General features: G+C 31.1%; 4 protein-coding genes across 4 annotated transcripts; 2 read left to right on the top strand and 2 right to left on the bottom strand.

Annotated features, from left to right (window-relative positions):
* The first annotated feature begins 504 nt into the window (after nt 1-504).
* Nucleotides 505-3113, top strand: LOC112736640 (expansin-A6). Its single transcript, XM_025786177.3, has 3 exons — nt 505-892; nt 1316-1634; nt 2312-3113. The coding sequence occupies exons 1-3, from the start codon at nt 739-741 to the stop codon at nt 2619-2621; spliced, it is 783 nt and encodes a 260-aa protein (XP_025641962.1). The 5' UTR covers nt 505-738; the 3' UTR covers nt 2622-3113.
* A 3729-nt stretch (nt 3114-6842) lies between these two features.
* LOC112736639 (factor of DNA methylation 4-like) lies at nt 6843-9409 on the bottom strand. Its single transcript, XM_025786176.3, has 6 exons — nt 8776-9409; nt 8291-8463; nt 8065-8133; nt 7719-7973; nt 7446-7637; nt 6843-7234 (listed from the first exon to the last, which is right to left on the bottom strand). The coding sequence occupies exons 1-6, from the start codon at nt 9407-9409 to the stop codon at nt 7211-7213; spliced, it is 1347 nt and encodes a 448-aa protein (XP_025641961.1). The 3' UTR covers nt 6843-7210.
* Nucleotides 9410-16654: 7245 nt separating this feature from the next.
* On the bottom strand, nt 16655-18448 carry LOC140177410 (protein FAR1-RELATED SEQUENCE 6-like). The gene is made up of 4 exons (XM_072210504.1): nt 18069-18448; nt 17880-17981; nt 17382-17515; nt 16655-17241 (listed from the first exon to the last, which is right to left on the bottom strand). Exons 1-4 carry the CDS (start codon nt 18446-18448, stop codon nt 16655-16657), a joined length of 1203 nt encoding a protein of 400 aa, XP_072066605.1.
* Nucleotides 18449-21344: 2896 nt separating this feature from the next.
* LOC112736637 (serine/threonine-protein kinase PCRK1) lies at nt 21345-24435 on the top strand. The gene is made up of 4 exons (XM_025786172.2): nt 21345-21995; nt 22593-22859; nt 23321-23443; nt 23649-24435. The coding sequence occupies exons 1-4, from the start codon at nt 21570-21572 to the stop codon at nt 24219-24221; spliced, it is 1389 nt and encodes a 462-aa protein (XP_025641957.1). The 5' UTR covers nt 21345-21569; the 3' UTR covers nt 24222-24435.
* The last annotated feature ends 634 nt before the right edge of the window (nt 24436-25069 follow it).

Raw genomic sequence — 25069 nt, 5'->3', positions numbered from 1 at the left:
GGAGAGACAGAGACGGAAAAATAAAGACTGAGACTGAGAAACAGAGACTAAGAGACAGGAATTGAAATAAATCTCAATATTCTATTTGGTACAAAATGAGAGACATGAATTGAAACAAGAATGAAACTCTAATTTAATTTGCACAAAGAATAAAATTGAAATTAATTAATTGAAATGAAAGTATTTTAGATATAAAATGTTATTAAAGTTTCAGTCTCCATCTCTAAAAATTTCAATCCCTATGTTTCTATTTTTTGGAAGTACTAACATACTAAAATTTTAGAGATAGAAACAAAAATTTTAGTACCAATTTTTGAACTAACAAATACGATACTAAATCTCAGTATCTCAATATATAGTGGACCCCACACCTAACCATGTACATAAGAATACAATTGGGACGTGTTTCACACGCGATCGAAAATAGAGTAGATACATACCGATATTGGTTCCCCAAAAAAATAAAATTGTATATTTTAATAATGTTTTAAATTATACAAAAATGGCATGGCATTTAATAATAATAGTAATAATATATAATAGCTAAATTTGAAAATTCCAAATATTGCCCCTATAGTGGAGGACCATGTAGGCCTTCTCTTCGTCCATAAGTAGTCCACCCTCTCCCACTGCCCCAATTGCCTCACACATTTTTCATTCATTCTCTGACTCTGTTCGTTAACACATTATTCTTAATTATATTCCCGCTCCTTATTAGTCAAAGAAAAAGAAGTAGCAATGGCTATGGCAAAAAATGTGCTCTACATTGTGCCCATCATCACATTATTAATTTGCATGGTCGAAGCAAGGATCCCAGGTGTCTACACTGGCGGCGCGTGGCAAAGTGCTCACGCCACCTTCTATGGTGGATCTGATGCTTCCGGAACCATGGGTTAGTTTCTACCACATTAGCCCCCTTTTTTTATGTTACACCTATATATGGAATATTTAGGTGAATTACACTCGTGTTACGTTTTTAATAAAACGAGAAAATTAAATAACGTAACACTTTAAAGTAAATAAATACACTGGTATGTGTATTTATTTTTGTTGAAACTTGCATTAGGGAATTGAAAATAGTTAATTGATTTGATATATTTTAATAAATATTACGAAGATAATTGCACGGAAATTTTCACTGTTTTACTAGTGACAATGTGGCTAGTGAACCAAATGGCATAATCTCTCCATACTCAATAAAGAAGTTGCGGGTTCGAGTCTCCTATATTTGGTAATAAAAAAAAAATAAAAAATGTGGCTAGTGAACCAACGTTTTGGTGAAATAAAGGTTTTGTGGTGTTTGATGTTGTTTTAGGTGGAGCATGTGGTTATGGGAACTTGTACAGCCAAGGGTACGGCGTTAACACGGCGGCATTGAGCACGGCGCTGTTCAACAGTGGGCTGAGCTGCGGCGCGTGTTTTGAGATAAAGTGCGCAAACGACAAGCAGTGGTGCCATTCCGGTAGCCCTTCCATCTTCATAACCGCCACTAACTTCTGTCCACCTAACTATGCGCTTCCAAATGACAATGGTGGTTGGTGCAACCCTCCTCGCCCACACTTTGACCTCGCCATGCCAATGTTTCTTAAGATTGCTGAGTACCGCGCCGGAATTGTCCCCGTTGCTTATCGCCGGTGAGACATCACTTCCACTGTGCCGTTTCCTAATACTTGCTTTATTTGTGTTAGAAATTGTTTTGTTTTATTAATATGCTTTTCGGCTTTGGAAAACGATTTATAACGTCTTAACTCTTAACTAATAGGCGCGTAAAAGAATCTTTATGGGGCCCAAGCTAATGCGTAATATGTGATCCTATAGGAATTTATTAACAAAAAAATTATTATTTATATACTAAAATTAGTTATTATAGTCTATATAAGACAAAGTGACTATCGTATTTGTCCCCATTAAAACTAGTATTTGTGTATATATATTGCCTATTATTAGTTAATTAATTTTATTAATTATTACCGAGTGAGGCATAATCGATTATATGGTTGTTTCCTTTACTAAGTAATTATTGTTAATGTGATTAGGTGATTAGGTAAGTAACAGTCTGAAATCTGAACCATAGGGTATGGGCTTTGTGTCTGATTCAATGCAAGTGGGGTAGGGTTCTTTAAGTGCTTTTGTTTTTTTGTCAGAAGATATGGGTTATTGTTCTTGTTACTAGTAAGTTTACAACTTTACCCTACAAAATAATATTTAGTTTGTTTTAACTTTATTAAAATTTGTTAATTCGAAACGAAGGAATCTTGGAAAGAGTTAGAAGGGTGACAAGTGGTGACGGGTTTGGTTGTTATTTACGCAGGGTGCCATGCAGAAAGCACGGTGGGATTAGGTTCACAGTCAACGGATTCCGTTACTTCAACCTGGTTCTGATAAGCAACGTGGCGGGGGCTGGGGACATCACTAGGACCTACATTAAGGGCTCAAGGACGGGCTGGATGCCCATGAGCCGTAACTGGGGCCAGAACTGGCAGTCCAACGCGGTTTTGGTGGGCCAGGCCCTTTCATTTCGGGTCACAGCCAGTGACCGCCGTAGCTCTACCTCTTGGAACATTGCTCCATCCAATTGGCAATTTGGTCAAACTTTCACTGGCAAGAATTTCCGTATCTGAAAAAATATATATAAAGAAAAAAAAAATCATTGCTAGTGTCATCATATCAATGACACCCTTTATTTTTTCTTTCCTGGGGTCAATTTACCCAAAAGAAAAAAAGATTAGGTCAGTTTTTAGGGTTCCCTCCAATTACTTGTTTCTAGGTTGTCTTTTTGACTGGGATGGGTTGTTATTGGAGAGAGTGAAGACTTAATTGGGACTACTAAAATGTGTAATTTTTTTTAATTGGTGGGGTTTGATTAATTAATGTAAAATGTTGATGTGCGTGCGTGAGGAGTGAACTCTTTTTTTTTTTTAATTTTGTATGGTAGGGTTAGTGGTGTGTGTAACTGGGAAGGGCAAAAAAGGAAATTGAAAGGGTTGAGAAAATATGTAGGGAAATTAAGCTGAAGTGGCTATAAGCCAAAAAAAGAAAATGGTAGCCCGCAGCTAATTTGTATTCTATAAAAATATATGAATGGTGTTTATATATATATGATATTTTTACAATTGATTCTGTGTGTCTAACACTATAATATGGTCAACTTTTAACGTTATGTCCTTTGTTTTAATTGAACTGAAATCTACTTGTATTTGTTATCTTACTCAACTGTGTGGTGCTTCGAATATATATTTTCGGGGACCATATACGATGTAAAATTATATACAATATGATTTGGGTACTTGCACGTCGTTTTCATTGTTGAAAGATGTAGCATAAGATTAAAATAAAAATCAAAATTGAAGATTGGAAAGTGCACATGACCAAACCATATGCAATGTGTTGTGTACTGAGAGAATCCTCTTTCCTTGTCTCGACGACAAAAATAACAATGCCAACAACTACTTTGACGAATAATGAATGATATGGTTTTAATTGAGGCACCGGCTAGCTTAACTTCACTTTACTTGATCAAAAGGGAAGTGAAGCAAATCGGTCTTTATGACCTAATTAATAATGTAAGAGAAAACTTCGAAGATCTACATGTTGATTGAAAATATAGGGTAACATTATTTTGAACTATCATGTGTTAGGCAATTTTTTAACGCGTTATATTTTTGTAGATAATTAGTTGGCACGTATTTTTATGAGATGTTGAGTTGCTTAACTCACATGGAATGGTTGGGTATGATCCAAGCCCAATTAGCCCATTAAATTTAGGGCAATTATATTGTGTTAAGGGTTAGTTTGGCCTTTACCTTTTCTCTAATTCAGCATGTCAAGGAATAATTTCATTAACGAAAATGTTTGGTAACCAAAGAAAATCAGCCAAAAACAACTATAACTTATTTTATTTAACATTCATTAATTGTTGCGATAATTAATGAATACTAAATAAGGCAAGTTTTGACTGTTTTTTTCTAAATTTTTATTGTTGGTCGAAAAATTGCTCCATATATAAAAGTAATATTTATACTCTTGATATAAATAAAAAAAATTGAAAAAATGGATAATATTTATTTATATTTAATGAAAAATGATATGAAAATAAGAGTGGATAATCTGAAATTTGATTTCCATTGGTTTGTGTTCCGAATATCATGTATATATGCTGTGGAGGAATAAATAAGATAGAGGAGACAAGTGGAAGAAAAGACAAGAATGCCAAAAAAATGAAATGATTCTCCCAACTAGACTTAGTTTCGCTAAGGCAATCTATTATTATCTTAGCACACCATAGCCAACAAAAGAAGTCACATCATAGCAAGCATTTGTGGTGAAAAGAAGCACATGGGTGGGGCTTGATTCTTTGTGTTAATGGTATCCAACGGTCACACAGTGATCTACAACTGTGATACCATCCATCATCCACCACCTTCACTTTTATTTTAATGGATGCAGCTAAAAGAAAATTATTTACTTTGGATACCTTAGTAGCTACCTACCCTCCTTCAAAAGTGAAAAAGATTAACAACATAGCATGCCTTAATGCCTTTCTCGTCGAAATCCATCATATGTGTTCTTTCTAACGTCACAAACCAGTGCTTTCTCATATAAATATTAGAGTAAATAACTATTTTGATGAGAAAATATTCAGTTCGATCCCTGAAATTACACTCAAGTCTCAATTTAGTGTTTAAAGTTTTAATTGTTTTAATTTAGTCCCTAAACTTTTCAAATTCTAATCACGTTAGTTTTTGCAGTGGTTTCTGTTACAGGGTCAATTGAAAAGTTTAGGGACTAAATTGAGACTATTAAAATTTTAAACACTAAATTAAAGTTCGAGTATAATTTCAAGGATCAAATTGAATATTTTCTCCTATTTTAATACTCAAAGATTTTAATTTTGACAAATAAGTTTTTATATTTATTTTTGGTAAAATGGATCCCAAAACATCTGTTCTATTTCACAAACCATTAAGTCATTTTGTCAAGCAAACTGATATTTAAAAGATTTATTTTATAAAAATAAATATAGAGATCCATTTTATTAAAAGCAAAATTTTTCGAATACACAAATGACTATTTACTCTAAATATTGAGAGCGTTTCAAGTAATTCGATATTTTAATTACCATGTATAGTTCTTATAAGCACAAATGCTATTCGAACAACTGGTACGTGTATAATTTACTGGTATAACTGTTGTAAATAAGTGTTGTTTTGAACCTTTTTTATTTAAGTAAAATTATATTTGCACTATTTGTGTTTTTTTTCATAATATAATGATATTTTTATTATTTTCTTTTATTTTTACGAATCACTGTTAATACTAAAATTGAACGATATCCAATATTTATAACATTTTTTTTAGAAATATACAACTATAAAATGCACCTCTATTTGTGATAGTTGCACCGTAGTTGTATACATTAATTATTTGTGTAGCATGTGTTTTATAAGTACTTTGACAAACATTACAAACTATAGTATGACAATGTATAATTTAAAAAAACTATATAAAACTCTCTTATCTTATCAGTAAATAAAATTATATCCTTAAGGTAACGTATGTAAAATGATACATAAAATTTGTGCATAAAAATTTCACACCAACTCAATTATGAAAATACATGAAGTTCCCTTCTCATTTAGATCAAGTACGTTAAGATTAAAAAAAAAAAAAGGGTGTGAGAATGAATCCATGATAGGTAGATTTGCCAACTATTTCCTCGATAGTCTTTCCCCAGCATGCTTTATTGGATACTCAGTTTACAATGACCAATTAGCCATCACTTTCTTTGTATGCCTATTCAGATAATATTTACACGCATGCAACGAGTCCATTTTTCTTGGGAATTGAGATCAAGGGATAAATTAACAAACAAAAACAAAATTAGGTATGAATTACTACTAGGGGATAGCGAAAATAGATCATCTCCAGTTTTTTTTATATTGGATAAAATGCAGAGTAATCTTTAACTTTTAATTTTATAAGTGAAAGCAAAAATAAATAAAAAAAAGAATAATCAATAGTTAGATTAAATACTGAATACCATCCTTTTTTTTTTCACTTGAAAAAATCCACTCCCGACAGTAGGCAAGACAACGAAACTAAATGAATCTTTTCAATTTGAACGGTGTTGTGAAGTGTCATCTCTTACTATGTAATATCTCTTATAATTTTTTATTATACCGTTTTCATTATTTTTAGTTGTCCCACGTATCTTTTAATTCAGTAACTCAATGACTAATCTGTCGCAAATCTGAACTATTGACTAATCTGTCGTAAATCTGAACTCCATTTAAAAATTTATTGCGCCAATAAATAGTTACATGCACAAGTTAGTTTTATACACTTTTTAGTTTTTTATTATAATAGTCATATTTGACAATACTAGTTGAAAAAGAATCCATTACACTTCTTTTACTTTTTCTTTGTTCAAAACACATTATTCATCTTCGGCTGTACAAAACAAAACCTCCTGTTAGCCCAAATAACACTTTTGAACGGCCCACTTATGTTATCCAACGTGGCCCATAAATCGGCCTCTTTAAGCTTTATTAATGTATATACATTTTCTGACCCAAGTTGACCTAATTCAAAAATAAATTAATAGTTAAAAATTATTAAATAATTTAATATAAGTAATTAAAGTTTTTAACATTACATATGTTCATATCTTAATTTTCATATTTATATAAAAATACTAAATAATATTATATACTTAAATTTTTTATGAACTAAAACTAACCAAGTTAAATAATAAAATTTAAAATAATGTTAGTCATAACTGATTTTTGTTATGATATACTAATTTAATTGAAGTTACTTAACAAAAAAATTTAAATATATAACATTATTCTTTATAGTCATCAACACTAATTATTAATTAACTTTTAGTACATTATTTTCTATAGACAAATCATAGTTGCACCTAAAACAAAACAAAAAAGAGAAGAAAAGGAGGAAATAATGAAATTATTATCACCTATAATTGTTTTCCAAAATGGAACTAAGTCTAAGACAAACAGAAAATAGATAACAGAAAATTTCTCAAAAAGATATTAACAACATTAAGTTACCGCTTACCACGCTCGTTTAAATATTAACCTACGCTTTCTTTTTGGCACTACCACACTGAACCCTACTTAAAGGTAACATTCTTCCCTCCAACATTGTAAGCTTCATCATCAACATCATCCTTCCTAAAACACTTGAATCTCTAATCATTTATATCCGTCTCCTCCTGAATTTTACAATGACAACATAAAATCAATGCATGGTATCGTAATGACAAATCCAAGAACAATTACCACTAAACTATAGATTTTTGGACGGTGGAGATTCATATGAAATTATTTTTATGTAAAAATAATAATTGATAACCGCTCGATAATTTGACATAATTGACTAAACTATTGTTTAACGAGTAAAGATAATATTCGATAAGTACATACCGTGTCGATTCCTTCAATATTGGAAAATGGATTCCAGCTAGGATCCTCAAGGTAGTAGTTCCCCTCTGAGGACAAACCCACTTCTTTGTCGTCAAAACAAATTCTCTTGGCCACATGAAGAAACGGTTTGTAATCAAGGTCTGCATCACTTTTGATACATGCGGAAATGCTTTTTGAACATTCCTTCAAAAACTGATTTTCACATGAAAATTTCTTATTAGTCTAACTTATTACTCAACATGTTTTTGTTTCCTTTAGAACAATGTCACTCACCCTTTGTAAGTCCTCATGCACACCAAGTGTTTGATTCATTGCTTCAAACCTGTTGTATTTGTATTGTTCTTTCTCCTTGAGCCTTTCTTGAATGGTGTCAATCCTTGCACGCATTTCTTCATCACCAGCATCTCCCATATGCCTCATTACTTTCAGAGCCCCTTTCATTTGCTCCATTTCCAACTCCAGCATGTGCTTCTCTTCAACACCCGTTTCAAAATCAATAATCCCTCTGTGAAGTTCTTCCTTCTGTTTCTGCCAGTGTTGGTAGTAAACTAGTGATCAATAAGTAATTTCAACACACATCAACATTAATGCAATAACTCAATTAAACTCAGAAACAAACCTTGTGTTTCTCCAACAATAAGACTAAATTGTGATCAGCTTTTCTTTGTTCCAAACTAGCATTCTCAATCTGCAAGACCAAAAGATGCTAAAATACTTGAAATGCTTTCTATGACTCATTACAAACTTACAAGTTTTAACAAAGAATAAATACTGTCAAATGGCCTAAAAGTTCATCCAAATGATGACACATTTAAAGCATCTTCTTAAACTATCAAAGTATATACCATTAGTTTCTCTTTGTGGATTTTTCCCAACTCAGTTTCATTTAGGACTTGCCCTACAACCAGTGCAGTGCTTCTCATCTCAATCTCCTGCTTCAGCAGCACCCTAACATCCTCACGCTGAGATATGATGTTTTCTAGATACTTCTGTGCACTCTGATGAGCCTCCCCCATATCTATAACACACACAGTAGCACTAACACATGAAGCCATATTACTTTAGTGTAAAGATACTATTCCAAAGTTCAGTTGCCATATTGATTGAATTAACTTACTTTCATTTAAAGCATACATGATTATATGCTCACAATGCATACTCTTGCATAATAAATATACTGATTCTATTGCATTGCTAACATATAAATTAAACTCCCATGGAGGACATGTAAAAGAGGATCATATAATAATTTTTCCTTTTTTCTGGTACAATGTAATAGTATCCTTCGGGTTATGATGAATAATAGCACATGAACTTTAAGATGGTGAACCTTGATGGTAACGTTGAACCACCTCATCCTTTTGCTTCAAGAGATTATCAATAAGGAAGGAAAATCCACCACCCTTTGATGAATGCAACTCATTATTGTAATGCAGCACCGTTTTCTCATCTTGTTCTTCTTCTTTCATGTCATCAAAAACACCCTTCAAGTTCAAACCTCTTGTCTTCCTAAGATGCTGACCAACAATCCCTTCAAATCTGTAGTCGTCATTGCTAGCAATCCAACCATAGAGAAACTTGTTGGAGGGACAAACAAGAACGTTGTTCCACTCCCATTTGCCACAACCACCCTTTTGGAAGCTCTTCCCAAACATGGTGGCTTGTTCCAACAAATCAAAGTAAACAAGAGCAAAACCAGAATGACCTCTTTGGCCACAACAAAGGACTTCAACTTTCAAGGGTCTGAACCCTCTCTTAGATAGTTGTTGCTTGAGAACAAAACCACTTGGTCCTACAAAACAACCAGTGTTGCTGTTCCATTGAAGGGGTATGTTTGCTAACACACCAATCAACGGTTGATCTTCAACTTGGGCTTCATCAGCTCCAATGTTGGTAATGGTAGGAGGAGGAGATTGTGGCTCAGCTTTCATTTTCAACTTCATGTTTTTGGTAGCACTAGACATGATCAAATACCAATGAAGTTGTGAGGAGTGAAGAAAGAAATGTTATAATGGATGGATAGCTTGTAGGAGAAGGAAGATATGGTCATTGGTATGTGTAATGAGAATTTTGATTTTGATTTGATTGATTTGAGAATGGTTGAGCGTCCCCAAACAAGTCATCTTTGGTGCCTAGCTACTTTTTATGTTACAGGTCATAAGTCTATGCAAAAGCTATGGATTTAAACTACAAACATCTTTGCCCGGTTTAAATTCTTTTTAATTTTATACATGGAATTTAATCCTCTAATCCATAAAGTTTTGACAATATCTTGTGATAATTACACGGAGGAATTAGGATTCATATGTGGTGTCATAAAAGTTAGATTGGATTCATGGCTCAATTTATTAAAAATTAAGTCTACTTTTATAATTTAAACTTGATTAACTAAAAGATTATGAATTAATCTCACCCGTTGATTAAAATAGTATGTAAATATTTTATATAAGAATAACGTATTGTATGTAAAATTATGAGAAATATTCAAAGACTAGCAGAATTTATTGTTTGTGTCCATCACTTTTAGACATTAATTCAATTTCTTTAGTCTATTAATGTAATAATATATTTTTAATTCATATTTTTAAATATTGATAACTAATTACTGGCTTTCTAGTATTTTTTTAAATTATAAATTATATATCTCGTGTAAATGTTTTCTATCATAAAACTTTTTTTTATTTTAAATTAAGACTTTTTTTTTAAGTTAACATTAAAGGAATATGAGAGGAATATATATCTTTGCATAAAAAAATCTCAAAGGTTAATTATATTAAAGCTAATAATTAAGAGTTTTAAATTCTTTTAAAGTTACACACACAAGAATTATTATGAGAGGAAGACATATTGTTGCATAATGATATCAAAAGTTAATCATATTAGAAGAAGTAAGATTTTATAATATACGCTAATAAGTAATAATCATGTCATTAATAAAATAATAGAATCTTATGTTATACTGTTGGCATATTATTGTTAGATAAACATTTCAAATGATAACCATCTTAGATGTTAAAGTTTATAGTGAATGGTAATATTTGGATACAAATTTCAAACACTCCTGGTTAAATACAATGTTCTAGTGTGTTTTACATAGATACATAGAGGGTAGATGGTAAGATAACACTAACGACTCAACAAATTTATAATTTGAGTGAAAGTATAAATAAGATGCCATTTTAAAAAAATAATTTTTTTTTTGTCCGTGTGCCTCACTAATCAACAGGGCCAGACCCATAAGTCATATCCCGTGTTGCAGCTTGTACTCTACAAGAATTTGGCCCATGGGCCTAGACACTCAGACCGACTATAAAAATGTAAGCATAGTGCATCACTTAACTGAAATTTTAGTTTAGTGGTTAAATATGTTACCTCTTAATATGTTGTACCTGAATTTAAATATTAGCAATTGTCAAATAGTAAATAAAACTCTTAAATATATATTAGTGTGTAATATAATACTTAAGATTGGGGCTGTCCAATCTATCAAAAAAAAAAAAAAGCATAGTGCACCAAAATTAAAATCACAAAAATTGCCAAAATTCCTGTCCAAGAAAAAACAAATTACAATGAGTCACCAAGCCACCAACTACATCCCCATTAGATCCATGACCCCCCAAAAAACCCATATGCACATTAGATGACACTAGAACATAATTAAGGAATTCAATAGTTATCAGAACCAATTATAAATCTTTAAGCATAGAATATATCTGTAAAAGGAGAATACTGAACAAAAACAATTGCCTAAAACCTTGCATGCGCATAGCTACTTATGAATCATCACTGAATTATATGCATCAATAAGTGGGAATCATGATTCATGTGGAAGCAGCACTACACTTGGCTACGTTTGTTTAGACACAAAAATAAGAACATAAAAACACAAAATTATGTTTCGGAGAAGAGATATGAACACAGATATTATGTTCTAATAAAGTATATAGCAATTGTGATAAAGAATCTGATAAAAAAAATGTAGTTAGTAGCAGTAATACAGTCACTTAAAGCATAAGATAGTTATGCAGTTATAACATATTAGTTGCCCACTCTATTCATATAAAAAGCTGCATAATATGTTCTGTAGAACTTACTAACAATTCAATTCAATCATTAATCACATTCATCTTCAATACAATTACTCTCAAGTCTCAATTTTTCTAGTATAAAATCTATTATGTTTAGACACACTAAATTAATATATATATTTTATATCATTTTTATTAAAAAAACAAAAAAAATTAACAAAAAATATAATTTATTTTTTATTATTTTTATTAATTTTTCATAATTATATTTTTTGTCATTATATTTTTCATTCTAAAATTATTGTATGAAAAAATATTGTAAATTAGACTTTATAATTTATTTTTTATATTAAATTTATTACTAAACAAAATATAAAAATATTCATTTTTATATCTATATTATTTGTATTTTATGTTATTTGTATCTTATTTTTTCTTATTCTCACCGCCGAATACAACCTTGAAGTTGAAGTATGTACACCATTATTATTATTATTATTATTATTATTATTATTATTTGTCTTCAGTGTTGAAGACTTGAAGTTGTGACTTGAAATGACAATACATAATTATTCATGAAAAGTTTTTACCGAATAGGAGGAGTTGTCTTCAAGCAGAAAAGTAATCAAGCACAAGATTGTTATAAGGTATGTGTATGTGTCGATAATTCAAATATCTAACACTAGAGCCAATACTGCTTTGGCACCTGGATTTACCATCCACCAACATGGTTACCATTTAAAAAGGTCTCTTAATAAACAACAAAAAGGGTTTTCTTTACCTATTTAACAGCGATAAATTTTTAAATGGAACTCAATACCGTAACAAATTAGTTTTTAATGTGCTGAGTTAAAAAATACCAAAGAAATTTAACATTTTCCTCTTTAATTTGTGTATTGCTTTTAACATTTTATTGTCAGCTGGAAACAGTTTTGCAAACTGTATGTTAGGATAAATATTAAGAATTTTTCAAAATTCTATATTAGAAAATGTTTATTATATTTCATTAACTCGTCAACTTTTTTTGTTTGTTATTTTAACTATAATACTACTTTCATTTAAAAGCTTATAATTCAATTTCTTAAACATGCTTGGAAACAAACTAAAAAAACAAAAAACAAAACTAAATGAAACCTTAAAGGTGTGTTTAGTTTGTATCTTTATTTTTTATTTGTATTTGTAATATTTTTTATTTTTAAATTTTATAAAAAAAAAATAAAATTAAAAGATAAAAATAAAAAATAAAAACACAAAACAAACGGACGGTTAAGAGTCCAATATGTAACAATCTGACTTGGTGGCTTCAATTTTTTATTTTTATTTTAATAGCTAGGCTGCTGCAGTTTTCTTTCAAATAAGAAAAATGTAACCCTCTTGTATTGACGAATTAGAGTGTGATTAAGCATGTGATGAGCTCAGAAGTCAACAACACGTTTATTCAATTTTATGTTTTGTTTTCACAAATTACCTTTTAAGGAAAAAGGCTTGCTAAACATTTTAACAAAGCATATAAAATTAAAAAACATGGTTTGATTTGAATCATTCCTATTTTCTGAAGAAGCCGTATAAATATTTAGGCAACATATTGATTATAATTATATTACTATGTTAGATAGGAGATTAAGAACACACCAACAAGGTAAAAAGACTTCCATTGAATTGTGTAGAAAAGAATAGTCTAAAGTTTAGAATTTACAGGCACATTATTTGACCCAAAAAAAAAAAAAAAGGAGACAACTTCAAGGGAAGAAAAATGTCTGCAAAATCTGCCCTACTCACACTTCAACTAAGCTATGAGGGGGACCATACAACCTTGTCATGTGATTGTCAGTGTTAGGGTAAGAAATTAACAATTATTTGTGTGTACCTTTTTTTAGGAACATGGATTTATTCGTCATTTATCCTAAGTAATATCTCTCACAATGGTGACTCATTTTTTAACACAATAATTCGTTTCAAATATGTGATAATTAGGGTAAGTAAAATGGAAATTTTCACAAGTCAACCTGGTATAATGGTATATATAATATGTGTAGGGGATAAATTTTGAGTCATAATAATTTCTTCTATATATATATATTCTAGGAATCAAATTCCTAATTAAATATTTAAGAAGCCCAGCTCACCATCAATTATATGTACTAATTTATACTTATGGCTTAATATTTTTAATTTTTCTCTTATTAATATTGATTAATATTTTAATCATAATTTAGACATCTCATGGTGACTCTCTCAATTTTTTTTATATAATTTATTTTGAGTAAAGTATCATTTTTATTCCCAATATTTACAGTAAATCATATTTGTGTCCTTAACGTTTAAATCGTTCTATTTGTATCCTTAACGTTTGTAAAAGTGATTCACTGTTATCTTGCCGTCAATTACACATCGCTTTAGTTTGAGTTTTGAAAATATTTTCTTGGAGTTAAAATACAAATGTCTGGGATAAAATCGATGATCCACTCCGAAAAATAGCTCATCAAAAGTTGAAACTAATTCCTACAACATTTACATAATTCACTTTTCTAGGGACATAATTGAATCTAAACACAAATAGTGGGTATAATATTAAAATCGAACACATTCAAGTGAGACCTAATTGAGAATGAATACATCCAAGTAAGAATAATTGAAAAATATAATCTGATTTGTTAATATAATTGATAGTATAATAACATTGAATCACTTTTATAAACGTTAAGGATACAAATAGAACAATTTAAACATTAAAAACACAAATAAAACTTACTTCAAATGTTAAGGATAAAAACGATACTTTACTCTTTATTTTTTTTATACAAGAAGGTAAATATAAAAGTTGTCCCTTCATTTAAACTAAATATCGATGAAGAGAATGATTTTGATTGTTAATTTTTTTTTAAATCAGTAAATAATTAATTTTTTTATTTAAATGAAAAAAAAATTCCGAACCTGAGCAGATACCTCAGCACGAGGCAGAGTCATGGATCCTGGTCAAGTGGTCATGTCTTTTTCACTCTGCACATAAAAGCACATGACAAGTGCACAACAGATCCTTGAAAGCAATTATTAAATTAGCTTTATATGATCTTTAATATTTTTTCAAGAGGATTTTTTATTTTAATAAATAAATTAATTATAATAATTACTGAAATAAATAATTTAAAAAATATTTACTGAAATAAATATTCTTAGTTTTTCAATTTTCGTATATCTCGTTTATCGTGTAAACGAGATATATATATTTATAAATATAAAAATATATTTTTTAAAAATAATAAAAAATATTAATAAATTTAAAATCCGTACGATGTTCAAATTCTATAATGAGAATAAATACGGTAACTGTGTCCACTCCTAAACATTGAAAGATGGAAAGCGTGAAGGTTTTTTTTTTACTAAAGATAGGAGACTCGAACCCACAACCTCTTAATTGAGTATGGGGAGACTATGTCATTTGAGATATAACTCATTAGCCGGAGTGCGTGAAGTTGATGGATAAATAAGATAGAAAAAGAATTAGGAGATAACCATTTTAATTATATATTATGGAGATAAATAAAATAGAGAAAGAGTCGGAGATAACGGTTTCTCAATTGTTAGAAGATGTTGATGGGAATAAATAAAACAGAGGTAGATTAGGAGAAAACGGTTTACCAATCGTTAGGAGAGGTTTGCCTATTGTTAGGAAAAGTTGATGAGAATAAATAAGTGAGAGATAACCGTTTCAATTCTCTTCTCATTTTTTGTCTGTTTTATTTATCCGTGCATCAAGCCAACAACTCTATGCTTTCCATCTTTTAAATATATTTTCATATAAAAACGAAATTTAAATATATTTCAAATTTTTATATACTTACATACAACAAACAAAATTTGAAATATAATTATATTTAAATTATATTTCAAAATTTTATGTACTCTTATGCAACAAACGATATTTGAAAGATATATAATTTAAATTTAAAAATTAATACTCAAGAAAGTATATAAAAAATTTTAAAAAAAATTTCGGTTAGAAACAATAGTATTAATAGTGGGGTAGTTAAAAGAATGGTAATTGTATTAATGGTGGCAGTTTAATGGTGCACTTATGTGCTTTTACGTAAACGCGTTGACGTGCTTATTTTCAATGGATAGTCCATCTTTCCTATCATTTAAAATAGACGGTCTTTCCTATTATTTAAAATCGTCCATCTTCTTTATTATTTGAAACCTTTCAATTTTAATAATTTTGTCCAATTTAAATTATTTATAAATATATATATCTTGTTTACAGTATAAACGAGATAACATGTATCCCATTTATACTGTAAATGAGATAAACGAAAATTGAAAAACTACACAGAAAATACGTGTAAAATTATCTCATTTACAGTGTAAACGAAATAAAAGAGGGGTATTTATTTCGGTAAATATTTTTTAAATTATTTATTTTAATAATTATAATTAATTTATTTATTAAAATAAAATCCCTTTTTCAAGAATCTACTCAAGCCATGTAATTTTGTAAACTATTTTTCATTAATAGGATACATAATTTAGATATTAATAAAAAGATGGAGGATTATTTGGATTGGAGGAAGAATATATATATATATATATATTTAAAAGGATAAACTATTAAAAATGTATTCGAATAATTTTATTGTTAATAAAAATAGACTCAAATTTTGTTGTCGACAAAAATATTCTAAATAAAAAAATTTAAAAACACAATAAAATGTCAATTTTTTTTTAAAGTGATAAATGACTTTTGTATTTAACAAATCATTTATATATTAGATCTAAAAAATTTATAAGAATATTTAGATAAATATTTAAAAAATATATAAAAAAATTGGATAAAAATTTGATTTCTATATTTTTATTTTTAAAAAATATTATTAGTTGTTGACAAAAATTCACAATAAAATATATACTTAGCGAAAAATTGTCAAATTTTAAGGATAAAAATATCTCATTTTTTTAATTATGCTTGCAAAAAATCGCATCAAAATTCAACTTATAAAGTATTTATTTAGAATACATATTTAATGTTGAACATTTTTGTCGTTATTTAAAATTATTTTAGGACATTTTTATCGATAACAAAATTTGAGTGCATTTTTAGTAGTTTATCCTATTTGAGATCTTTTTTTCCAGGTTTGATCCCAGTCTGTTCTTGTGCCGGCCTCTTGTCCTCACACATGGCGGGTTTTAAAGGTCGTTCACGTCGCTCAACATTGCTTCTTCGTGGGATAACGAACTTTTTCCTTTACTTCTCGCTTGATATTCTTGCATCTCAGCCATGACATTGTCAAATGTCCGGTGCAGAATTCCGGTCAGCTCCTTGGACTCTGACACAAATTCGTAGATATTGTGCGACCGAAATACCAAATTGTCGAATCTCTTACTTCTCGGCTCTAGTAGAGGCTCGTCTTGGCTGCTCTTGATGTGTGTATGCCTCCTCTTTATGTTCTTGCTCCAGCATTCCAGTATGTATTTCGGTGCCACGTTATTTACTCGCTCGAAACTTAAGACGCACAACGAATGGTAGCACAGTATTCCCCTTGACTCGAACAGCAGGCACTGGCACTTTACCTCTCGTGATACTGCGTCGTAGATGACGAAAAACTTGTTGAATGTGGAGTTAGAAACCTGCTCTACAACTTCGTATGTTGTGAAACCTAGGGTGGAATGCATTGATCTTGTGATGTATTTCACATTTCTTCTGAATTGTCCTTGAACTTCCTTGAACTTCTCATGGGTATATACGTGTTGAAACTGTGCCTCTATTGCTGATTCTGTTGCACGGTATCACGGTGTGAAAATCTGCAGTGTCAAATTCTCTCTCTCTTTGTTCTCTGCTTGCTAGGCAATTGTTGTATTGTTTCACGAATTGACTCAGGGAGCTGTTGCGTGTGATGAACTTGTTGAAAAATACGTGCATGCTTTTGCTCTTTTATGTGTTTCTCATCCTGGCCCAGAAGTGGTGATCCAGGTAAACTAGAATCCATATATGCCGTTCGTATAGCTCTGCATAATGAACCGAAAACATGAGCTGGGATAGACCAAAATCTATGCACATTTTAACCAAAAAGTAACGGCATGAAAATAATTCGAATTAAAACCTCGGTTACCTGAGAGCCACTTGTTGCCTCCGAGACCGTGCTTTGTAACGAAATCGTTATAGTTTCTATCGAATGCATCTTTTGTGAACGAGTTCCAAACGACGTGGCTCATCTCTTGTTCAATTTCTTTGTGTCACTTGAAGCTGTTTAGTTTTCTTGGGATCTTCTTCATGATGTGTCAGATGCACCACCGGTGAATTGTTGTGGGCGTGCACATCTCGATGGCCCTTTGCATCGATGCGTATTTGTTGGTGAGAATGCCTTTTGGTGCCTTCCCTCCCATGCAATGGAGCCAACATTCGAATAGTCACTTGAATGATTGGATGTCCTCGTTTTTCATCAGGGCGCATCCGAGAAGTGTCGACTGACTGTGGTGATTCACGCCCACAAAAGAACTAAAAACCAGATTGTACCTGCATAAATGGACACTCTCACAAAGTGATGAACTGAAATGTGTAGATTTGGTGAACGTAAATACTTAATTTGGGTGAACCGAATACCTGTTTGTGTTGTAGGTGGTGTTGAATAAAACCACGTCTCTGAAATACTCACATGCAGCCCTGCTTCTTGCATCGGCCCATAATGCACTTTTGATGGAGTGATCACCTTCAAGGTTGAGCTCGAAAAATAAATTTTGGTTCTTCTCTTTCATTCTTAATAGGTACTTCCCGAATTTTTTGCCATTGTCATGTTCGGAAATGTTCCGTACTTCCCTTATAATGTAATTTCTCACGTCTTTTTCTATAAAACTTAGTTCCCAGTGACTGCCGGCTGCTGCTACGAATGATTGGTAAGTTTTGCTCGGTCTGATTCCAGCTTTCTCGTTGGTTTCGATGGTGCAAAGCACGAACATGCTTAGCTCCCTGTGTTGTTTGAGCATCTCTGCCTGGTCTGGACAACAGAGGTGTGAGTAATTCAGAATAACTTTAAAAATTGTCCAGAGACCGACGTCCTTCAATATGTGTACATAGATGCTGGCTGGATAGTTTATGCCGGCTGAGGGACTTGTCTTCAGAGTTGGAGATATCTTGGATTTCCACCTCCCCTTTCTGCTGCATACGATTAGTTGATTCTTAATCTCGTCTCCCTTCTGAGTCGTGTTCCTTATTTTGGTAGAAAAATCAACAAGTTTGAAATAATTTTTATAGAACTTTCCGGCTTCTTCTAGTGTCTTGAAAATCATTCCGACCTTTGGGACAAATTATTCATCCACAACACACCTGGTTTGCAGAATGAACTGAACATCTTATTGTGGTAAAACAATTATATAGTACTAAATGAATGGAACATTATCCATTATATAAATTCAAATTCGAACAACTTTCTGCATAATGAACCGAACACGTTATTACGGTGAAATAATTGTATAGTACTAAATGAACGAAACATTATCCATTATATAAAATCAAATTCAAAACACATGTGTCTACAATTTAGAGATTATCAATTCAATTCAATTCAGAATACATGCGTCCATTCAATTCAATTCAATTTAAATTAGCAATTGCATTCCATTCAATTCGATTCAAAATTAAATAATCCAGACCTCGTTCGCTTGATTCGTTTCAGAAGAATAATCCAAATTGCTCTCATTCAACTGATTTGAAGTTGAATCATTTATTTTTCGATTCAGAAGATAAATGCTATGTGCAAATCGAAGAAGAAAATGAAGAAGAATAGGAAGAAGATAAATGCAACGTAAGCAGATCGAAAAAAGAAAACAAAGAAGATGAACGCGAGTAGAGAAGAACGACCAAGCTTATTACGTTGATTGCAATGCAGATCAATAAAAAAAATGTGAGCAGAAAAGAACTAGGAGAGCAAAAGGTTTACGTTGAGCAAATGTTTAGGTTACATTACGTTAATATGTAGCGCATGTATCACAAACAAGTGGGGGGTGGAGGAGGCTTGTCTAGCAATATATGCTTGGATAACTTGGATATATTTTTTGCATGGATGTGGAGTATTATTAATTTAAAAATTGTATTAAATTTATTGTTTTAAATTTATAGATTAAGATGTATAATTTAATTCCTTTTTTCTTTCTCACTATAGAAAAATATTCTCATACATAGAAACAAATGAATCATTGAATTGACTAAACACACTAAAAATGATATAATAATGGAAAATCTAAATACTATGCATAAGATTTTAGACTTTAATTTTATGAGTTATGACTGCCAATGTTATAAATAAATAAATGACTAGCAGCCACATTAGGTAGGCAGTTGGTTTGGTTTTATCTTCCATTGCTTTCTTGTGACCACACTCCACACTAACGCCAATTGCCCCATCCTTTCTTAGTTTAACTTTCAAATTAATTTAAAAACGGTTCACTATATCCTAAGATGATTTGTAAAGATATTAAAGAGGATAATGCTATTTATCAATTTAAAATTTGAGAGTTTAAGTTTCCTGTGTTACTAACAAATATTATATAAAAACAAAAAATATATTTATATATAATTATGTTAAATATATACTAAAATCAGTCACTAAATAGATCACCATAATAAAATATATATTAAAATATAAATACATAGTGATTAATTTTGGTAGTTAATTTTAATGTGCAAATAGTATTTTTTATTTATATATTATATTATTATTATTTTATAGATGTTTTAATAAAGAATGCATCAAATAATTAAATGTATCATAATAAAATAATTAATATATTATAATACATAAAGTACGGACACTTCGTTGAATTGTCGTGTTTACGTATCGGACACATTTCAGACACAACATTCATTGATACTCGTATTTTTTTGTGTCTAATCGTGTCTTAATAAAAAATAAAAAAATTATTCTTTAAATATGTTTAAGCACAGTTAAATATTATCACATGTCAACGTGTCCAATTTTATTTTAAATATGTATTTTTTAAATGAGTTTATAAATAATATATTATTAATTATTAAAATAAAATATTTTAAATACTTTGTATAATTAAATGAAGATATTAAAAATAGTTAAAAAATTAATTTATATTTTAATATTAATAAAAAAATATTATATTTTATATTATGTCATGTACCCGTATTTTTTAAAATTTAAAATTCTTGTATATGTGTGTTTCATATTATATCGTGTCATGTATATGTACATCATATTTATGATTAAATAATTAACTTTTAACAGTAATATAATCAAAATATTTATGAAAAAGTAAATATATATTCATATACAGTAATTCATCCGGGTATTATAATTAAATGTTTGTATATTAAGAAATTAAAAAAAAAAAAAAAGCAAGAAAGCAATGTTATTAAGCTATCCTAGTTTAAAACAAAAGCCCTAAAGTTTTCATTATTATTTCACGTGTATACTAAAAATTAGTATCTAAATTAATTATTTATATAAAATATATATTAAAATAATTAAATAACGTATATATTTATATAAAAATATATAAATTAATTTTTTAATGCATATATAATATTTTTGTAAAATTATAATTGATAATTCAATCTTAATTTTTTGTGCTAAAAAGTACGAATGATAAAAATAAAAAAAATAAATATCATTTTTGTCCCAACGTTTGGGGTAAATTCTATTTGTGTCCCTAACATTTAAATCGTTCTATTTGTATTCCTAATGTTTGTAAAAGTGATTTAATGTTATCCTGTCATCAATTACAAATGTCTGAGATAGAATCACTTTTATAAACATTAAAATATAAATAGGACGACTTAAATGTTAGGAATACAAATAGGATTTATCCCAAACGTCGGGGACAAAAACGATATTTTACTCAAAATAAAAAATAATAAAGTGAGTATATATATCATGCTTTAAGTTTAAAGTGTTGGGGAAAAAAATAAAAAAGAAAAGAAATAAAAAGAAGAAGAAACAGAGAGTCGATAATTGAACTGAATTGAAAGTTGAAAGTTGAAACTGAAGAAATGAGAATGAAGTGCAATTGACCCTTTCCAAGTTCCAAGTTCCAATCTTTTCCTTCTTCTTCGTCTTCCCCTTCACAAATCATCTCAGCAATGAAGTGCTTCCACTTCCCAAGCATCGAAAGAGACCACCGGCGAGACTACGACAACGAAGACGGCGTCGTTTCAAGTAGCTGCAGAACCTCAAGGGTCTCATGGGCCCGCTCCCTCAGCGTCGCTTCCTCAACCCTCGTTCGCAACTCCGAGTTCGACGACACCGACTCTTCCTTCAACGACACCCTCGCTTTCCATGACTTCCTCTCTCTTCGCCGCGCCAACAACCTCCTTCTCTTCTCATTCTCTCAGCTCAAAACCGCCACTCGCGGATTCAGCAGGGCCCTCTTGATCGGCGAGGGTGGCTTCGGCCCTGTCTACAGGGGGACCCTTTCTGTTCCCGATGACGGTGACGGTGACGGTGACGGTCTTTCAGAGGTTCAGATGGAGGTTGCAATTAAGCAGCTGAATCGTAACGGCCACCAGGCATGTGTCAACCACCGTTAATGGATTTTCTTTTTTGTGTTTTAAATTTTGATTTTTGGTGATGACCCATTTGCTAGTTGCTTCAGTTTCGTGTATTCAATGCGTCAAATTTTTATTTTGATAATTTCTAATGCAGTTTTGGGGATTTTGCGCGGAATAAAATTGTGCATTAAACACTATTTATTATATTTATATTTCATACCATTTTTTTTCCTTCGGATGATGACCCAATTATGTTTATGATTGATTCAATTGGTACTATGATATGTTTTGTCTGGCTAGTTGCCTCAGTAGTGTTTAAAGACTTTGATTTTGATAATTTTGGTTGATTACTTATTGCGTGTTTGGTAATAGACTAATTAGTCTGTTTTAAGGAGAATAATTGAATTTTTCTTAATGTTTTGAGGGTTTTAATTTTCGGTTAAGAAAAATTGCTGTTTTTGACTAAAAAAATGAGCTAAAAGAAAGAAAAGATATCAGATTTTGTTGTGTTTTGCTGTTCTGGTTTTTGCCCTTTTTTCCTAGTCTAATGGGTTGTTAAAGGAGCTATGTTTTAATGGGGTTTTCTGTTCTGTGTTTTGCATTTCTAGCTTTCAGGGGCATAAAGAGTGGATTAATGAAGTGAACTTGTTGGGTGTGATCAAGCATCCGAATCTCGTGAGGTTGGTGGGGTATTGTGCAGAGGATGATGAAAGAGGGATTCAAAGACTTCTTGTGTATGAACTTATGCCTAATAAGAGCTTGGAAGACCATCTTCTGGCTCGAGTCTCATCAATGTCAACACTACCATGGACCACGAGATTAAAAATTGCTCAAGATGCAGCTCGCGGTTTGGCATACCTTCATGAAGAAATGGATTTTCAGGTATAGATTTTACATGCCTTATTAGAAGCACCTTGAGATCAACCATAACAATCAAAATTTGTCACTTCACAGTCATTCAGAAATCAGATCCTAGGTTATCATTTATTGATCTGTTTTGCCAAAGACATGGTTGATATAGTTTCCGTCCAAAAAGTCACTAATTAATACATGTATTTTGGTGGGTTTTTAGCATTTTTGTGAACCTTTTATTATTGTTATTATTATTTTTCTTTTGGTAAATGAAGCAAACTGTTTTATCTTTACTTGTTTAAGGTTCTTTCTTTAACTCTTTTTTAAAATGTAAAAATAATAAAAGAATTATCAAGAACTGGTTTCATAGAATTTCTTAACAATGTTTTTTATATAAAATAGTTGTGGTTTTGCCATGTTTTATGGCATTTTGCATCAGCTTAGATCCATAAAGTAAGAAACCATTGTGATTCTCATTCCAACTGATGCAGCTAATATTTCGAGATTTTAAGACTTCCAACATTTTGCTGGATGAGGACTTCAATGCAAAGCTTTCTGATTTTGGACTTGCTAGGCAAGGTCCCTCGGAAGGGCTGGGCTATGTTTCAACAGCAGTAAGAACAAGTCCATTCTCAGAAAACTCATTATATATAATTGGTGATAATTATGTTACATGAACTTCTTTTCTCAGTGCTGAATGCTATTTGGAGTAGGTTAGATGAATCCCATTATTTCATTGTTGAATGAGTATCTCATTTGTTTGTGATCCTGATATTCTACTAATGTGAGAAATAAATGACTCATTTCGTCTTCACGAAGGTTGTTGGTACCATAGGTTATGCTGCACCAGAGTATGTTCAGACTGGTAAGCTGACTGCTAAGAGTGATGTATGGAGCTTCGGTGTAGTTCTTTACGAGCTTATCACTGGTAGGAGAGCTGTAGAACGGAACCTACCCAGAAATGAACAGAGGCTCTTGGAGTGGGTAAGACCTTATGTTTCTGATCCTAGGAAGTTCCATGTTATAGTAGACCCAAAACTTGAAGGACAATATTGCATGAAATCAGCTCAAAAGCTTGCTACTCTAGCAAACAAGTGCCTCATGAAGCAGCCTAAGTCACGTCCGAAAATGAGTGACGTGGTTGAGTTTCTCGCAAACATTCTCAACGATACTATTCAGGAAGAAAGCATCCCTCAAGCTGTTGTAGCCAACGGAGAAGAGAAAGTGAAGCCATCATCTGTCAAGGACATAGAACCTGAACCAGCTGCTAAGCAAGGGAACAATTATCTGAAGAAGGTTTTTGAGTTTAGAGACATGGTGAGCTTAAGAAACAAGTCCATTGGAAGGTTAGATTGGAAAAATTGGGCACCTGGGCTTGTAAGAACTTGGTGATATGTAATGTGCATAATTTGAAGTGCCTTGCTCATCACAATGTTTGGTAATCACGTAGTTTTGAATCAGTGAAATCAACATTGTTAGGCACAGAGTTGACATACTCTGCTAATATCCAATTTTGTGTTGATTAATAATAGTTGTGTGTAGTGTGTACAGGTTTATTATGAGTAAAGCAATAATATTAATATCAATTGATCTGGCTTTATCAGAAGATACTACTATTTCTATTTTCTTTTTCAAGAATGCATTCATATCAGATAGACTTGAAATATTACACTTCAATAGTCAAACACAAAAGGAAACAACTAATCTTTATCTCAAAATCTAAATTTCCCAATCAATAAATTGATAATCTTAATTACCAAAATCTAAAGAGGGTTCAATGTTTTGGAATGTTCTTAAGATATGAAGCATATCTATCTTTCATTTAATAAGGATATGGCGTTACTATATAGTTGCAACACGCCAAGATTTTGTTGGAATGCAGAGTTCACTTTTGTTTCATTTATATGTCATTTTCTGGATAGGTTGTGCCATGTGTGGCCATGTCGGATAGACCAAGTTGGATGATGGCCCGAAAAAGGACCATAACCGATTTAATCGATCATGAATCATTCATCAATAGTCACTTTCTAATGACACAACAATGGCCATTGTGGATCATCTTTGCTAAAGATAGTTTCTACAAAGTACAACTTGGCATTCTCAAGTCATTAGCATAGAGTGACTTCGAAAATGATGTCAACGATTCCAAAATCCAAACCATTGACATAGTAGAGTCCATTCTGCAACATGTTCTTTTGTTTTCTTGTGGGGTTAGGCTTCTCTATTGAACTACTTACTGC

The sequence above is a fragment of the Arachis hypogaea genome, chromosome 13 (assembly GCF_003086295.3).
Source record: "Arachis hypogaea cultivar Tifrunner chromosome 13, arahy.Tifrunner.gnm2.J5K5, whole genome shotgun sequence".
NCBI lineage: Eukaryota > Viridiplantae > Streptophyta > Magnoliopsida > Fabales > Fabaceae > Arachis > Arachis hypogaea.
Note: the sequence above shows the minus strand (reverse complement) of the source record. Positions and strands in the feature narration are given on the sequence as shown.

Bases quoted from the DNA above. Each gene is read 5' to 3' on its own strand.
- LOC140177410 (XM_072210504.1), bottom strand. From the start codon at position 18,448: ATGCTCAAACAACACAGGGAGCTAAGCATGTTCGTGCTTTGCACCATC. The intron at 17,982-18,068 runs GTATTCGGTTCA...CCATTTATGCAG, and splicing joins ACCACCTACAACACAAACAG to GTACAATCTGGTTTTTAGTT. The intron at 17,516-17,879 runs GTGACTATTCGA...AAATGTGCATAG, and splicing joins GAGGACATCCAATCATTCAA to ATTTTGGTCTATCCCAGCTC.
- LOC112736637 (XM_025786172.2), top strand. From the start codon at position 21,570: ATGAAGTGCTTCCACTTCCCAAGCATCGAAAGAGACCACCGGCGAGAC. The intron at 21,996-22,592 runs GCATGTGTCAAC...TCTAGCTTTCAG, and splicing joins TGAATCGTAACGGCCACCAG to GGGCATAAAGAGTGGATTAA. The intron at 22,860-23,320 runs GTATAGATTTTA...CAACTGATGCAG, and splicing joins ATGAAGAAATGGATTTTCAG to CTAATATTTCGAGATTTTAA.
- LOC112736639 (XM_025786176.3), bottom strand. From the start codon at position 9,409: ATGTCTAGTGCTACCAAAAACATGAAGTTGAAAATGAAAGCTGAGCCA. The intron at 8,464-8,775 runs GTTCACCATCTT...TGTGTGTTATAG, and splicing joins GGTTCAACGTTACCATCAAG to ATATGGGGGAGGCTCATCAG. The intron at 7,638-7,718 runs GTGAGTGACATT...TGTGAAAATCAG, and splicing joins TGCATGAGGACTTACAAAGG to TTTTTGAAGGAATGTTCAAA.
- LOC112736640 (XM_025786177.3), top strand. From the start codon at position 739: ATGGCTATGGCAAAAAATGTGCTCTACATTGTGCCCATCATCACATTA. The intron at 893-1,315 runs GTTAGTTTCTAC...ATGTTGTTTTAG, and splicing joins TGATGCTTCCGGAACCATGG to GTGGAGCATGTGGTTATGGG. The intron at 1,635-2,311 runs GTGAGACATCAC...TTATTTACGCAG, and splicing joins GTCCCCGTTGCTTATCGCCG to GGTGCCATGCAGAAAGCACG.